The following is a 15,852-nucleotide window of genomic DNA, read 5'->3' as shown; positions in this document are numbered from 1 at the left end:
GTCAATCTCAGGAACGTAGTAACCAGTTCTCTTCTTATATTTTTGTTTTTTCATCATTGTAGATTGATCTTTGCACTAAGCAGATGCGCCCGTCTTTTATTTTCTATTTTGAGACAGGGTCTTGCTCAGTTGCCAAGGTTGGGTTTGAATTTGTGATCCTCCTGCCTCAGCTTCCTACAGTGTTACGATTGTAGGTCCTGTCGTGCCCCCACCCCACCCTGCAATCCCCCCATGGTTTTTCACCATGGCTGAAGAAGATAAATGACTTGGTAGTCAGGGCTCTAATAATCCCAAATATTCTGTTCAAATTGACAATTTTACCTCAATTAATCTTTCAGTTTTATAAACTTGATGCTATCCCTGGCCTTCTGTTCTGAGGCCTGATAAGAATCTTTGGCTTTAAAAAGATCTCTTTAAAATAAAACTAATAATAATAAAAAAAATAAAAAGAATCCAGGCCAGTCTCTCTGGGCTTTAACAAAGAGGATTAGGTTTTAACAGGGGTCTGCAGCTTAGAGGAACATGGACAGATAGGGACTTCTGGCCATTTTTCTTTCATCAGGTCAGAAATTCATACCTTAGAATTTCTATTTTCTAAATGGTCTCCAGATCCAAGAGTCAGTAGATAAGCAGATGGTTTCTTTTTTCTCTTGGAGGAGAAAGATACACATTTACCCATACTTTATCACATAGAATCTGATACTTTATCACATAGAATCTCTTAATGAGGGGTGGCTAGCTAGTCTGGTGTGGTAACACTTGATGGGGAAACTCAGTCTTGTTAGTTAATCATACACAGCCCCGAGCCAAATTCAGGTCCTGAGGTAAACCATTTGTTAACTCTTCAGAAATGTTGAACCCCCAGGTAATTATGGCTTACAAAATGAGGTTTGGAATATTAATTAGTATATGTTGAAACATGGATGCACAGTGCCAAGGTTACCATCTGTATTTTCTGACAAAGTACTAAATATTTATTTTTTTATTATGAAAGTCAGTACCTGAAGCACTAGGAAGATGAAAATAAAGATTGCATAGACTCACAGAAAGCAATCTTTTGGGTTGTAAGCAGAGGTCTAGAGGCGACATATTTTCCTTACGTTGACCTGTAGGTGATAAGGACGAGCCGTTGCTTTTCCTCTCAGCAGCTTACTGCTGTCTTTTTCCTGGCGTCTTGCTCCTCTATCAGTTCAGCCTTCCTGGACCTGTTTGGAAATTTATACCTGATGAGGGTCTCACTAAGCTGCTTAGGCTGGTCTTGAATCCCATGCTGAAGTATCCTTCTGCCTCAGCCTCCTAAGAAGCATCTGCTGAGCCTGTGATTGTTTTTTCCTTCACTGCTCTGTTGCTACAGCTAGAATCTAGGCCCTTGTGTGTGCTAGGCAAGAGCTCTAACTGAGCTGCACTCCCAGCCCAAAAATCCTTTTCACATTCACAATGAAAGTGCCCTGGCAAACTGTCCTGGTCAAGGGGTTACCATTCAATTTGTAGTATGCCCTGGGGATATTTCCATTAAATAAATGAGCAAAAATACTATTTTGATGTTCCTATTCAATTTTCTAATAGAATTCTAATCTGAAAATGTAATGAAAGTGCCTATAAAATTAATTTTTATTTCCTCTGTCCACTCAGGTTCCATGTTGGATATCATTAAATACATTGTCAACAGAGGAGAGCACAAGAATGGAGTTTTGGAAGAGGCAATAATAGCGACAATTCTTAAAGAGGTTTTAGAAGGCTTAGACTATCTACACAGAAATGGTCAGATTCACAGGTATGACGTCTGTAGAAGGTCCACTCGTATGTTTAGTCATAGGGTATAAAGAAAGAGAAATATTGCATGCAGGTAGATATTGACATTATATCTCAGACTAAATATGAAAAAAAGAATACTAGGGATCGAGGGTGAACTTAGTGGTAGAGCATGTGCTTTGCATACAAGGCACTGAGCCTGATTGTTAAGAAAATGAAACCCAAACCGAGTGGAAACAGAGCTTAAACAGCAATACATTTTGATGATATATTATTGGTATCCTTGGAATTGGTTTGTATGCTTTCAATAAAATATTAGAGTGGAATATAAAAAGTGCTGAGTGGACTTAGTAAAAAGTTAATCAACACAATTACTCTTCAAGTATATTCAGTTGAGCTGGATAGCATCTCTTAACTTTCTAATACACCCAGGACTGTTAGAACTTATATGTTAATTACTTTGGACATGGTGGTGAGAAGAAAGGAGGAGACACTAATTTCATCTTCTTTTGTGACATAGAATTCTAATTCTTTAAGTAGCCAAAAAACATAACATAACATAACATGTGTGAGATTTCGAAAAGATGTTACTTGGGATGTTAGGAATTTTGCAAGTAGATAGCTATTTATCAGTAGTAATAATCTTATTCCCCTACCCTGAACCATAAGTGAACTGTGCATTTAGTGATCCCTACTCTGTTTTCCAGTAATTAGAAAAATATGTTAGAAATCAAGCTTAAAAATTGTCACTTTTTTGTGTTGTTTACTCTGTAAACCTCTGTGTTAAGGTTGTACATAATGAAGGAATATCCTATAGAATACTATAGCTATTGTTCATTACTAGTATTGCACCAGAGAAGAGGTCAATCAGATTTATTTTTTAGAGGGCAATGAGATTATTTAGAATAGCAATACAGACAAACTTAAGTAGAAGTAAAACTTTACATCGGTGGAGATTTAATTCTTGAAAAAGTGAAAGTATAGAGAGTGAGTTTAGGGGTACTTTAACTCTGAAGTATAAAACAGTCTACTAAGTAGTGATTTAATTAACTATGGATAATGATTTCACATAAAATATTTATTGCTAAAATCTTAAGTGTGCCCAAGAGCAAACTATAACATGACAATGTATCCTAACAACTTTTAAATTTTCAGATACAATTTTAGTATTCATAAAACAGTAACTGTCAAACAGTTCCATTTCATGTTATATTTAAAAATCTTCCTGAGTCAATCTAGTATCAGTTCTCTACAATTTGTTTCCCATTTCTTTTTTCTAACAGGGATTTGAAAGCTGGTAATATTCTTCTGGGTGAGGATGGTTCGGTACAAATAGCAGGTAAAGTTAATAAAGATAAAAATTCCTTCTTGTTTACAGAAGTATTACAGTTTCAGGGAATGTTGATCATTTTTATGACCCTTTTAAGAATGTACGGAGGCCACCCTGTTCTACAGGACATGGCATGCATAGCATGTTTGGGTATAAAGCATATCATGTTTTCTTGCTATTTTGGTAAATCTTTGTTAGATCTTCAACTATTGCTAGTTTAGTACAGAACTTTTGATAAAGAATGTTATACTTCTTATTTTATTGTTTCTTTTACTTTTCACATTGTTTTGTTGGATATATATGTGTGTGTGTATATATATATATATATTATATACATACATATTTGTATAATAGTTAGAAGTAGTATTGAAAAAGATTTTGATGAACTTGAAAGTTTAAAATGTGGTGGCTAAGTTATGAACTCTGAAAATCAAGGGTTTTTTTGTTCTTGGCTCTGATTCAGCATGGTTCTTGACAGTCAGTGGTCCGGGGCTGCAATGAATGGATGCATCAGATGCGCATGGTCCCTCCTTACAGTATCTCATTTTATTTCAGGTTGTCAGAGTAACCTGTAAGCTTGGCATATTTTATACCAAGTCCTTGGTCTGTCTCAGGGATCCTTTGAGCTATCACCATCTCTTCATGGGGATGCTTGAGCTGGGCATTCCCTTCCTGCACTGTATAGTCCCTGTCATTGCTGTTAGTGCAGTCTTCTGGCTTCCAGGCATTAAGCATTATTGCAGCCTTTTCTAGCCACATCCTTGCCGAAAATCACTGAATGGACTTCTGTTGTTAGGAATGTTGAAGTTTGCCCCAAATAAATCAGACAAATTGGTTTCATTTCAATTAGGGTTGGAAGAATCCCCTTTTCTAGCATAGACTTGGAGTTTTCATGTACCTGGTTATAAGATCAGAGTTGATCATAGTCCTCAATCCCAGTTTTGTTTCCCAATTTGAAGATTTAGGTTTATGAGAAATGAAAGTTTGGCAAGAAAGCAAAGTCCCAGTACAGAGATTAAACTGTAAGTCACCTTGATTCATTTTGTGCCCCTCTTAGTGTCAGAGGAGCTCTCAGAAAAAAAGAAGTTAACTCTAGTGTTGTTAGTTAGGTACATGTAGAGGGGCTTTCTCTGCTTCTTAGTTTTAAAGGAAGGAAGATATATTTTAAAACTTCAAATAGAAATAAGTTGGGAATTTAGGTAGGAATCCTTACCTAATAATTAAAGTGATTACCTTTGAAAAGATAGATTTGGTCAAGTACAATAGTTGATTTAATATGTTTCTGCCAGCTTGATCCACTAGTGGTACATGAATGACTGTCCCATTGAGTGGATTGTATCCCTGGTGGTAGAAGTGGTACAGTCATGGCTGGAGCTGTCATGTGTGTACCACTGGTGGTTCAAGCCATCCACCAGTAAGACATATAAATTACACCACTGTTGGGAATCTGTTAATGCCCTTAGAATAAAATAGTCTTGATTTGACATCTGCTATGTGACTTGAGGCATGTTATTACATCTTTAAACCTCAGTTTCCCCATATGTGAGATTATGATGATAATGCTTATCTTCCAGGCAGACACTAAATTCCTCTGTAGCTACTGAAGCTTCAGATTTAGGTTCCTGTGACTATAGTATGTTTCTGGGAGCACAGAGTGTTCTGGGTGGTGAAGGGAAACCATTTTGCAACCAGAAAGCATTTTATGTAGGCATTCTTATTGAATGTCTAAAAGGATCCTAGAAGACAGGGACTAAGACTCCAAAGAATTAGTTTTTAAAAATTTTTTATTTTGAAGAAATACACTTATAGCTGATTATGGCACTCATAATTTTATATTCCTTATTTTAAGAAGAACATTTAAGCTATATAAGCTTTATGGCTCATGAAACCACTCCTCCTTATAGTTGTTGCAATAATGAAATAAATGTAAGAAATGCTTAATGGGAAATGGATAAAAGCAGTGTACTGATCACAAAATGATGGTGTTGTTGAGCCTAGGATTTAGCTTAGTGGCGTAAGGACCTGCCTGGTGAGCTCATGGTCATGAGTTTGATCCCCTGTACCAAACAAACAAACAACAATTGATAGTGTCCCTATATATGAGTGAAACTTACATCAAACTCACTATAAACAGAAAAGTATAGATTAAGACTGTTTTAAACAACCATTAATCTCAAGTCCAAAAGTTTGACCCTATTCTGTTGGGAAGACTTTCAGAAGATAGGCATTTTATTTTATTTATTTTTTATTTTTTATTTTTTTTGGTCTTTTCCCTTTTTTTATCGGTACCAGGGATTGAACTCATGATTGCCTGCTTGCAAGGCAGGCACTTATGCCACTGAGCTAAATCCCCAGCCCCAAGATAGGCATTTTAGAGCGTTGTTGGTAGTAATATGAAGAGTTACATCCATAGTGGGGAGGAATCTTAACTATCTCTCAAAACTGTCCTGTGTCTCAGCAACACAGTGGGGTATTGAAGTCATCTCTGGGTGACATCTCTTTCTAAGGCCATGTGCAGTAACATCATGGTGATTGTTGGTGATCAGCCATGTGGGAATATTTACACCATGGGAATTGGCACATTGAATGCTCAGGGTGTTTTTTTGGATGAAGAGTTGGTTGTTGAACATTTATTGCACTGCTGCAGCTACCTTACTGCTAGGTATTTATCCTCTGACTGATCCTGGGCATGTTGGGAATGACACTGGAATATTGCTTGTGATAGCAAAAGGTTGGAAACAACTCTGGTGTCCTGGTTAAAATGGTGTATGGTGTATCTACACTATAGATTATCTGCCAGCTGTAAAGCAGAAATAAAAGCTCCTATACGTTGACATGAAAAACAAAATTGCCAGACTGCTTGGTTAAATGAATAAAACAAGGTGGGAAACAATAGAAATAATCATTACCTTTTGTGAAAGAAAAGGGGAAAAAATACTTCTCAAGGTATTTTTATAGAGAAAGAGGGATAATATTGTGGGAGTGCCACTCTTCAGTGTATACCTTTGATAATATTTTGAATTTTAAGCCATATACAAGTATGACTTAGTGAAATAAAGGAAATGACCCATTAAATTATCAATTTTTTATTATTAAAAATGCAAACGTAGTTCACAATAGAGAGGATGAGCTGCCTCATACTCTTCATACGCTCCCATAATTACCAGTCTTACACTACCCTTCATTCATTTACCCTGCCCACCAGCACTGTTTTGGGTCTTATCTTTATTCTTTTGAATTTTGTCTGTAAGCAGTTTAAATGCCTTGTACATGTGTGTTTTGGTTATCACTCTGTGATGTGTTTCTCATCCCACAGGCTAAAGACAATTTGAGAGAAATGAAACTAAACAAGCAATAGCTAAAATATACAGAGCAAAAATTGAAACCCATCCAGCCTAAAGTATACTAGTGCAGGTTTTAGAGCATAGGCAGGTTTTAGTATCAACTGGCTTAGGTAAGATTCCCAGGCCACCACTTAGTAGCTCTGTGACTTTGGTCAAGTTATGGAACCTCTTTAAGACTTAGTCCTCACAAAGGAGGTTAAAAATTTAACCTACCTCATGTTTCTCTGTGAAATCAAATGCAGCTCTTCATCTCCAGGGATCTTAACAATGGATAGCACACAGTAGGCATACAGTAGATGCCAACAGATGCTGTTTCACGGTTGCCACTGCTGCTACTTCCCACTAGGGTTACTGGAGCAGGGGGATCACCGTATCTCTTGCTTGCACTGCCTGGAGATCCTGTGTACCTCAAATTTGTCTTGCAAGAGGTTCAACTCTTAGGGATTCTATAAGTTATAAAGTGTTAATACTTACTAATGATAGAATCTGGAAGTAAAATTATCATTAATCTTGGTGCTCAGATAATAAGGAATACAACTAATTTTCTTTGTTCAGTTATGAAATGATCCTTTCTCACTAACAGGGACAAAAGAGCAGTGAACTGCCTTTGAAATGCAAGGCGGGTCAACCCAGCTTTATTCTGCCACTTGGTACTCAGCCAGTCAACTCACCCCATTATTTTTGTCAGATTAATGATCTGAACTCTTTTCTGGGCTGTCTGGAACACATGGTCCTTTTCTTTTTCTCAGTTAGGATTCCCCAAGGTAAGGTTTCTTGAGTCTTTCTTTCCATCTCAGGCTTCTGGGTTTTTTCCTCACTGTGGGTGGCAGTGTCTAGTGTGATCCAGTGCAGGGTTGCCCATGGGACTGGTGGATGCAGAAGGGCACATGCAGAAGCACCCATGGTGGGAGTGGTGGTTGGGATGAAGCGTTTATAAAGGACTGTGCCTTTTCTGTGACTTGCACATAGTGGGCACTTTATGTTACAGCTGAGGGGAATTTCCTTGGTAATTGTTTTGTACATGTGCTTCTTTTTCTTGGCTCCTTCCTCTTGAAATACACAGTATCACTGATAAGATTTTAGGAGATAAGATAATCATCTTAGAGGTCATTTTGCATAGAATGAAGCTCTGCAGTGACCCCATACTGTTTTTGGATTTGGAAAATTCAAATTTGATTTAAGGAATTAAAACCAGAGAACTGGCTACTCTGAGTTCAAGGAAAATGCTTTCCTTCCTACGCTATCCTTTGCTTTGAAAGCCAATATGTAACCTCCTAATAATAAACTTGCAAAATGTTTTGCTGTAAAATGTGATAGAGGGAGGAGTGGCCTTTTGAGAGTCATGCTTCTTCCAGAGTATAGCTTTTTATTTTCCAATTTGATGCTAAGTCATTTTGTAAGGAAGACCTTAGTACTTTGCCTGGCAAGTAACTAAGCCTGTTCGTCCAGGAGTAATGAGAGACATTATTTTAAGCAAATATGATAGGAATCAGTTTTAATAGTCACGAGGTGGGGGACAGGTACTCTGCACATCTGTGTATTCTAGGGTTAATTAGTGACAGCTCTTAAATTCTATAAAAATGTTGATTTCAAAACATTTAATCTCTCAAGAACTTTCTAGGTACACAATACTGTATTACATGTGGGAAGGGCTCATGCTCATTTTCAGATTTTGTGTTTTAGGTGTATGTGTGCTGTGACTACATGTCTGCATCCTCCCCAAATGCATACTTTGAACGTAATCCTCTGTGTGGTGTTTGTTAGGAGGTAGGGCCTTTGAGAGGTGATTACTTCATGAGGGCTGAGCCCTCATGATTGGGATTAGTGCCCTTACAAAGAGGACCCAGAGAATTTTCTTTCCCCTTTCATGTAAGGTATAGAAAAGGGGCCATTTATGAACTAGAAAACAGGTTCTCACCGGAGCCTGAACTGTGTTGTCTTATGGTGGACTTTCTGGGCTCCAGAATTTTGACCAATAAATTTCTGTTGTTTTTATATTGCTTGGTGTTAGGGTTTAGATCTAGATCGCTCCCCAATAGCCTCTTGTGTTCAGAAGAAGAGTGTTTGGCAGGCAGTTGGATTTTTGGGGCATTATGCTCATCAGTGGTCTAATCTACGGATGAATCCATAGTTAAGTGTGTTATTAGGAGATCTGTCAGGTCAGCAGAGGCTGAGGGCATTTCCTGGAGGGTTTGTATACCCCTCTTTGGCTCCTCCCTTTTCTCTCTGCCTCCTGGCCCTCTGAGGTGAGTAGCTTTCCAGTGCTAAGACCCTTCAGCCATGTCCTTCCTTGGAACTAGCCTACCATGGAAGGAAAATATGACCCAAAATAAACTTCTATCCCTTTAAATTTTGGGTGTAGGGTATTGTATATCAATTATGAAATAATGACTAAGGCACCCAGTACAAAGTATTCTGTGACACTGTGAATGAATGTAGGCTGTACTTATGATCCCTAGTTTTATAACAGAGGAATCAAATTTGGTACTGAGTTAACCAGCCTACAACTCTAGAAAATAAAAAGTTACACTCTGGAAACACACCTGTGTCTGTGTGTCTGAGCCATTCATATCAAGCTTACTCTGTGGGGTTTTCACTAAGGAACTGATATGATTTAGGCAGCATTTCCTTCTGCTGGGAGGAAGATTGTATCTTCATCAGCCTTGAATGCATTTTCAGTTTCATGACTTAACTTGCTTCCAATACTTGGTATTACAGTATTCTCAAGATGATGGTAAAGAAGGGGTACAAGACGATTGGGGTTTTAATGCTCATCACTATTGGGTTCTTTTGTGTTCCTTCTGTGTACTTTGGCCCCAATAAAATGAACTTCTTTGGGGAGGATTAGAGCTTGGAGAGATATTCCTTGTGTTGTAGGGAGGAGGCTGCCTCATTGAGCAGGGCAGCCTGGGCCCCAAGTCTACACCAAAAACAGCCTCTAATGGGTATTGCCAAGCTGTGAAAGCCCCCAGGGCATCAACTCAGGAGATGCTAGTGTCTTCCTATTTATTGGCCCCATGTTCCCAAATGTCCTGTAGTTCAGGAAAAAAGTTAAAATATGTCCCATTTTAGAATTAGTTGCTGTTGTAAAATAGTATAGGACTTTTATTTATTCAGGGTGCTGTGAGATCAGGAAGCAAAGGAGGTTTTGCCATTCCTCTTTCTTTGCCTGATCAGTTTCCCTAGTGTCACCAGAGCAAAGCATCTGCTGTGCAGGTCTGACTGTGTCCTTCACTTGTGGAAAATTTAACACCATTGTTTAGCTTAAGTATCACATGGTTTCTCTTGTATGAGGAGCCCAAAGCATAAATAAATTAAAGAGCAAAATAAGGAGGCTGGAGATTTAACTCAGCGGCGTAAGCCCCTGCCTTGCAAGTGCGCAGTGTTGAGTTCGATCCTCGGTAGCAAAAAAAAAAAAAAAAAAGCAAAATAAAAGGAAACAGAGATAGATCTTTCGCAAATGGGAAGGTGACCAAGAGATGGAGGGAGAGAGACAGGTGGGGAGGGGAAGGAGATGTAAAAAGATGTGCCACCTTCCTATGACGTGTATAATCATTATGTGTTAAAAATGCGTACTAATTAAAATAAACCCAATATTGTTATGATTGAATAACGATCTAGCTCCCTAATAATCGTAGAGGAGGAACCTGTTTCCTTCTGGGATCTGCAGAGCTTCTAGCTTCTTCTTCATGGTCCTCTTGCTTGATTTCACTGATTTATATCTCCGTGATTGAGGGACTTTATTCCTTGCCAAACTTTTTCCACTCTTTTACTCCAATGTCTCTACCTTCCGGGATAAGCCCTTCACCCTAGCAGCTTTAAAGTGCTCTACCTACTCTGCCTGCCACTCTGTGACCTTGTGCTGACATGGAACCTCTCCTTCCCCTCTTCCTCCAGAATGGACACTTTATAGAGGCAGGGACTTTTTTGGACATCTCCACATCCCCAGAGAGTGCCTACATCATGGCAGGTATTCAGGAGCTCCTGTCACTATGACCCAGTGCAGACATGCTGACACCTTGTCTCACCAGGGGACTCTGCAAGTACATATGCCTGTTGCTGGCAGAGGGCACAGGTGTAGGGCATGGTTGAAAGTTCAGTTAAGTGAGTGTAAACCTTAGCTTACCATAAGGGGAAGTGGAAATATTTAAAGTAATCAGATATTTTTGCTGTATATTTTTAAGACTGAAAATAGTCTTTTAACAAATATTTTTCACCTCTGACTCTAGGTATGCTTTGCCTTAGGCAGCTGACAATTAAATGATTAATAAGGTTAAGGAAAAGAGGTGGATAACATGACTTTAAGGATGTTTGGTACACCTAGTAAATAGAGTACACTACATGGAGATTAAAATGCTCGGGTGGCATGAAGTGCTGTGGAGTGAACCCTAATGTTTCAGGAATAATTTGCGTGAATTGTGGCTGATTGGATTATGATAAAGATCTCATGTCCGTTCTTTTTTGGCTGAAGTAAATAAGGACAGTAAACTAGCATTCCTCCTTGATTTTGGGGATCTCGACAAATGATAACATTTGGTGAAACTTCTAGCATGAACCAGTAATGCAGTCCTCTGGAAACTTGGGTTTTCATGCCGTGTATAATGTGCCAGTAAGAGATTCTTGGGGAGTTGCTAAGCAGCTTCCATTCTTTGAGCAGCCACTCAGGGAAGGCTTACTAGGTGAGCCCGGTGGAGAAGACTCGCCCCTCACTGAAGAGTCCCTGTTGGCAGTTTCCCTCAGCTGTACGCGCTCAGCCAAATGGGGCACAGAGCTGAGCATCAAGGAAGTGGCTAGGAAGGCATGGGACAGTTGGGACTCAGCCTCTCTTCTCCACTTCTTTATTCCCTGCCTCCTTGCTTCTCTTCTTTCTTGTCTTCATTTCTTTAATGAAGAGCCTGCAGTGTTGTCCTTCAGTTACATGTTATCAAAAGATATTATCAAACCATTGTTGATCACCTTATGTTTTTACATTATCTATTATGTGCACCCTTTTGATTTGACCGACTCTGTTCTGTTATGTCACATTTGGTTTTACTCTCTTCCAAAAAAGTAATAAGAACTGTGGGAGCAATAAAACCCAAAATGTGTAATAGTCATTGTACAAAAGAAGGAAAAGAAAGTGCTCTAAAGGACGTAACTGCATGTATATTTAAGTGTATAAGATAGACAATGATATTACTGAGTTTTGTTGGATCATTGAACAGAACTGTTTGCAGTCTCACTGTTTGAATGTCCACTTTATATGCTTTAATTTTGTAACTTGAACAAATATTTCTAAGATGACAGTATGTAATCCATTAACTAGTGATTTTCTACTGTTTATTTTTTTTTCTGAAATTCTGTATAACTTGTACCCTTTTTCTACTTTTTTTTCTTTTTCTCCTTAAATAAAATTAAAAAAAAAAAACTGGGGAGGGTTGGGTAAAAACAAACAAGTGGTTAGACTGGAAACAGTAGTTTAACTTGGTTCTTCACTTACTTTTTCATTTGCTTTTCTGTTTGCCATCTGTTATAGCCTACCCCTTCCTTGGTGAAAAAAATGAGGGTTAGGAGGGTGTTGAGCTCAGTGTGCCTTACGTGGCTAGTTGACAGGTATTTATTCAACATTTACTATGTTCTATGTGCACTTCTCTAAGTTAACACTTTAGTAAGCATTGTAGACACTGTGTCTACTGCCAATGGAGTTTGCCATGGGGTTTGAAACCATGGGGTTTCAAGTGAAATAAACATTAAATCAGTTTACTAAGTGCTTTATTTAGCTAATCTAAGTCCTTAGTGCTTTATTAAAAATTTAATGTCCATGGTTTGTATATGTGGAGAAAAATGCTTATTCCTGGAGAGTTCAAATTAGCCACATTCAGTCTAGTTTAATAGTTTGTCCTGGGGTTAAATTATAAATATGAATTAGAAACAGGGGTGGCTTTGGTCATTAATAGCTTATAAGTCACTGCATGTATCATACATTAATTATAGCTTTTTAGGAAATTAAAATAGAGATAATATGTGTGTATATTTCAATGTATTTAAGTTAACCTTTGAGTATATAGGGTACTCTTGATGACCCAGAAGCCAAATACCATCTAATAACCTTGGGCACAAATTTAACCTTTTTCCTCAGCCAAGCCCTTTGCTCGTCATGGTTTCTGTCACCTATCATGTGACTTTATGAGGCTCTCAAGTGTCCTTTCAACTGTCTAACTTCAGTGCAGAACTCTGTGACCCTTGTGCCCCCAACAAACTGCACTCCTTTTAGTCTTTCCTGCTTCTTCTAGGGACCAGACCAGAAACTAGGGTCCCGAAGACTCTTGCCTTTCATCTACACCCTTCATCCACTCTTATGCCTCAGTGAACCCTACTGCTATGTGCCCAGCAAGGATGTTGTTGTGTGTTCTTTTTCTGGATCACATCAGTCACCTCCTAAGGAGTCTTCTTCCTTTGCCTTTTCCCTCTGTGGTCAATTCTCTCCACACTATCCAAAGGGATGCTGTTAAACCAAGTGGACTTGTTTCATCCCTTCACAGAAAAGTTTTCTATTCCTTCCTATCTCAGATGACAGTCAAAATCTTTCAGTTGGCTAATAAGGCCTTGTAGCATCCTGCCTCTCATTATCTACTTGACTTTCTCACTTGCTTCTTCTTTTCCTTTGCTCTTCTACAAACAGATGAGCTCCTTAGCTTGACTGCTCCTGCCTCAGGATCTTTGCTCAGACTATTCCTTCTGTGTGAAATTACTTTTTCCTTTCCTTTTTCAGGTCTTGGCTCAGACGTCACATCACTGAGCCTTCCAGGCCATCCTGTGATATATTGCAAATGTTCTGTCCCACATTTCATATCCCCTGCTCTATTCTTCCTGGCTGCACACATTGGCTCTGCATTAGGGGGTCCTTGAGGTGTGCTCCTAGACCAGCAGCAGCAACCTAGGGTTGATAGTAATGGAGAGAAACAGTGAAGGTAGAGCTAGCTGTAAGTCCTCTGCTGAGTCTGACATACACTAAAGTCTGGGAACCACTGCTGTATATGTACTTAGTAATTTCGCTCATTATATTTACTTCTCCCATTCCCCCCAACTCTAACTTAAATCTTAGGCCACCAGAACAGGGATTTCTCTTTGTTACTTAAGCCTTGGTGCTAAGAACTGGAAATGACATTGAAAGAGAGCTTGGTAAATAGTTGAGTGAATTAATGAGCGTATGGCTATACAGTAAGTGTAGATTAAAAGTACTGAACAACAGAGGTTAGTGTGTGATCCTCCTAGTTTGCTGACCTTCCATTGCTAGTAGTTTTAAATATGATTTCTCTCGTGTGAATTTAAAAATATGCAGATTCTTTGAAGATTATGTTATCCTCAACTAATCTTTCTCAAAACTTTGTGGAAATGATGTCAATTATTTTTTTAAATACTTGTGGCAACTAGAGTTGTATTATTTTAGTCATTTCCCTTAGGGATTGTCTCTTTCAAATATACAGATGGGCTGTTGTGGTGTAATGGAAGCTTTTGATAGTAGATCTAGTTAAGTAGTGATTTGTGTTGAAAAGCCCACCTGCAGGTATATAAGTATTGCATTGAAAATTTTAACTTATTAATTAATGTTTGATCTAAGTTGCTCATTCCTGTGTTCATGGATGTGGCCAGTGCAGTACCACCATTGACTTCAGAGACATGGCTTCAGCTTAGGAAATAATACTCGTGTGATACGTTATGCCTAGCAGCTCTGACGGTTCAGAAGATGAAGGGACTAAGGACTGCTGAGCAACTGTGGGTGTACTTGAGGTCATTGCGAAGGTCATCAAAGCAGGTCACTCCCAGGCGCCCTCAGAATCCTCTGTCTTTGTCAGTCCCCTGCCATGTGATTTTTAACAGTATGCTTTTTGACAGTTCAGCTGCACCAGGGCTCAGCGTCTTCAGCTGTAAAATAAGGAAAGTTGATAGCATGCTTTCTAAGGACTTACATGAGCTAAAAATGTTTGTTTGACCCTTCATTAGACACAGTCACAAAGTCATTCTCAGCCCTATTTTGAAGCATTCCAGGATCAGGATGGTTTTAGGAATGGGGTAGGGATTAAGCCAAGTATCTGTTCTCCGGCTTCTTTTATTAGAGCATCTTTAAAATATTTCTCCTATTCACTAGGGATTCAGGAAGAATGGATAGACTTGTCATTTGGGGATTATCTTTGTTTTCATTTGTTGACAGTAATGATCATATTTAACAGAAAGCTGCGGTGATCTCTTGAATACATATGTCATTGTATCATTGGAACTGAGAAAGCTGGGTCTTGCCTGGGACTGTCATAACAGCTGGCTGGGATTCCAGCCATCCAGCCATGTTTGAAGGGAACTTGATGGTAGTACCAAGAATCCATCTAGATGAGACTCTGTTACTTTTAAAGGTTAAAAATATGTCTGTACAAAGGAATAAAATGATACTTTCTAATTTCTTTTCTTCTTTTGCCATCAGGAAATGTGAAATTGCCATTCACTAATGTTTTAGAAAGAGTCAAGGAGTGCCTGGCCCTTATTAGTCACTAGGGAACATGCATTTAGGTAGGGCAGCTGATGAGTGACTCTCCAGGACCAGACTCAGGAGATTCCACAAACTCATGTTTTCTAACTGTGAATGCCTTAGTGGTCATGCTGTGGATGGTTACTACAGGGAATAGAGCCAATAAGGCTATTGATCACTACTTACAAGCAGAAAGAAGTACAAGGAAAGCCAGGCACTTGATGAGGGGCAAAGAGGATTGAGTGACAAGGGAGGATGTCCAGGGATCATTTCTGATTTTGTCTATTCTTGGGCTACCAGGCTCTCTCCCAAGCAGGACAGATGCTATATTAATAATTGATTACCAACAGTGGATCATGTGCCAACATATTTATTAATTTGCTTAAAAGGTGAACTGATTCAAGATTGTTGCTCTGATAAGATAATGTTATCCCTCAATTTACCCAAGATTTTTATGGGCAGGAGAGAAAGGAGTTGTGCCACAAACATCTATTTTGAGAAAGATGTTTACCCCCAGCTTCTCTTCCATGCCATAGCATCTCTTTTGAGCAACTGTTATTGATGGAACGTTAATAAGGATTGTAATTATAAATGAGTTTCATAATTAGAAAAGATTTTGTAGAAATCTGAGTATGTCTATCTTAGTTTTTTTTTCTTGCTGAGACAAAATACCAACACCCAAAGTTAAAGGAGGAAAGCTTACTTTGACTTACAGTTTGTTGGAGTTTCTGTCCATAATCAGGTAGCTCAGGATTATTGAAGAGGAGAAACAGTGTGTATGCTAGGCAGAAAGCAGCAAAAGTTTCTAAGCAGCAAGCAACAAGGAACAAGCAGTGACTTTTTTTCTGCCCCTTATATTGCTACCCACCCTTAGGGCAGGTAACACTCTTAATCATAGCATCACATCCTTGATCACAGCATCACAT

General features: G+C 38.8%; 1 protein-coding gene across 3 annotated transcripts in view; it reads left to right on the top strand.

Moving 5' to 3' along the window:
- Stk39 (serine/threonine kinase 39) overlaps nucleotides 1-15,852 on the top strand; it is a 273,681-nt gene that overhangs the window by 71,407 nt on the left and 186,422 nt on the right. For all 3 annotated transcript variants that reach the window (XM_063259208.1, XM_063259207.1, XM_063259209.1), the window contains exons 4-5: nucleotides 1,633-1,774; nucleotides 3,036-3,091. In XM_063259208.1, the coding sequence (XP_063115278.1) occupies nucleotides 1,633-1,774; nucleotides 3,036-3,091 (198 nt within the window). The remainder of the gene's footprint in view (nucleotides 1-1,632; nucleotides 1,775-3,035; nucleotides 3,092-15,852) is intronic.

Source organism: Cavia porcellus, unplaced genomic scaffold (genome assembly GCF_034190915.1).
Source record: "Cavia porcellus strain 051 isolate PalLab524CR breed Dunkin Hartley unplaced genomic scaffold, mCavPor4.1 scaffold_12, whole genome shotgun sequence".
Classification (NCBI taxonomy): Eukaryota; Metazoa; Chordata; class Mammalia; order Rodentia; family Caviidae; genus Cavia; species Cavia porcellus.
The sequence above is the reverse complement of the archived record's forward strand: the minus strand, read 5'-3'. Positions and strand labels throughout refer to the sequence as shown.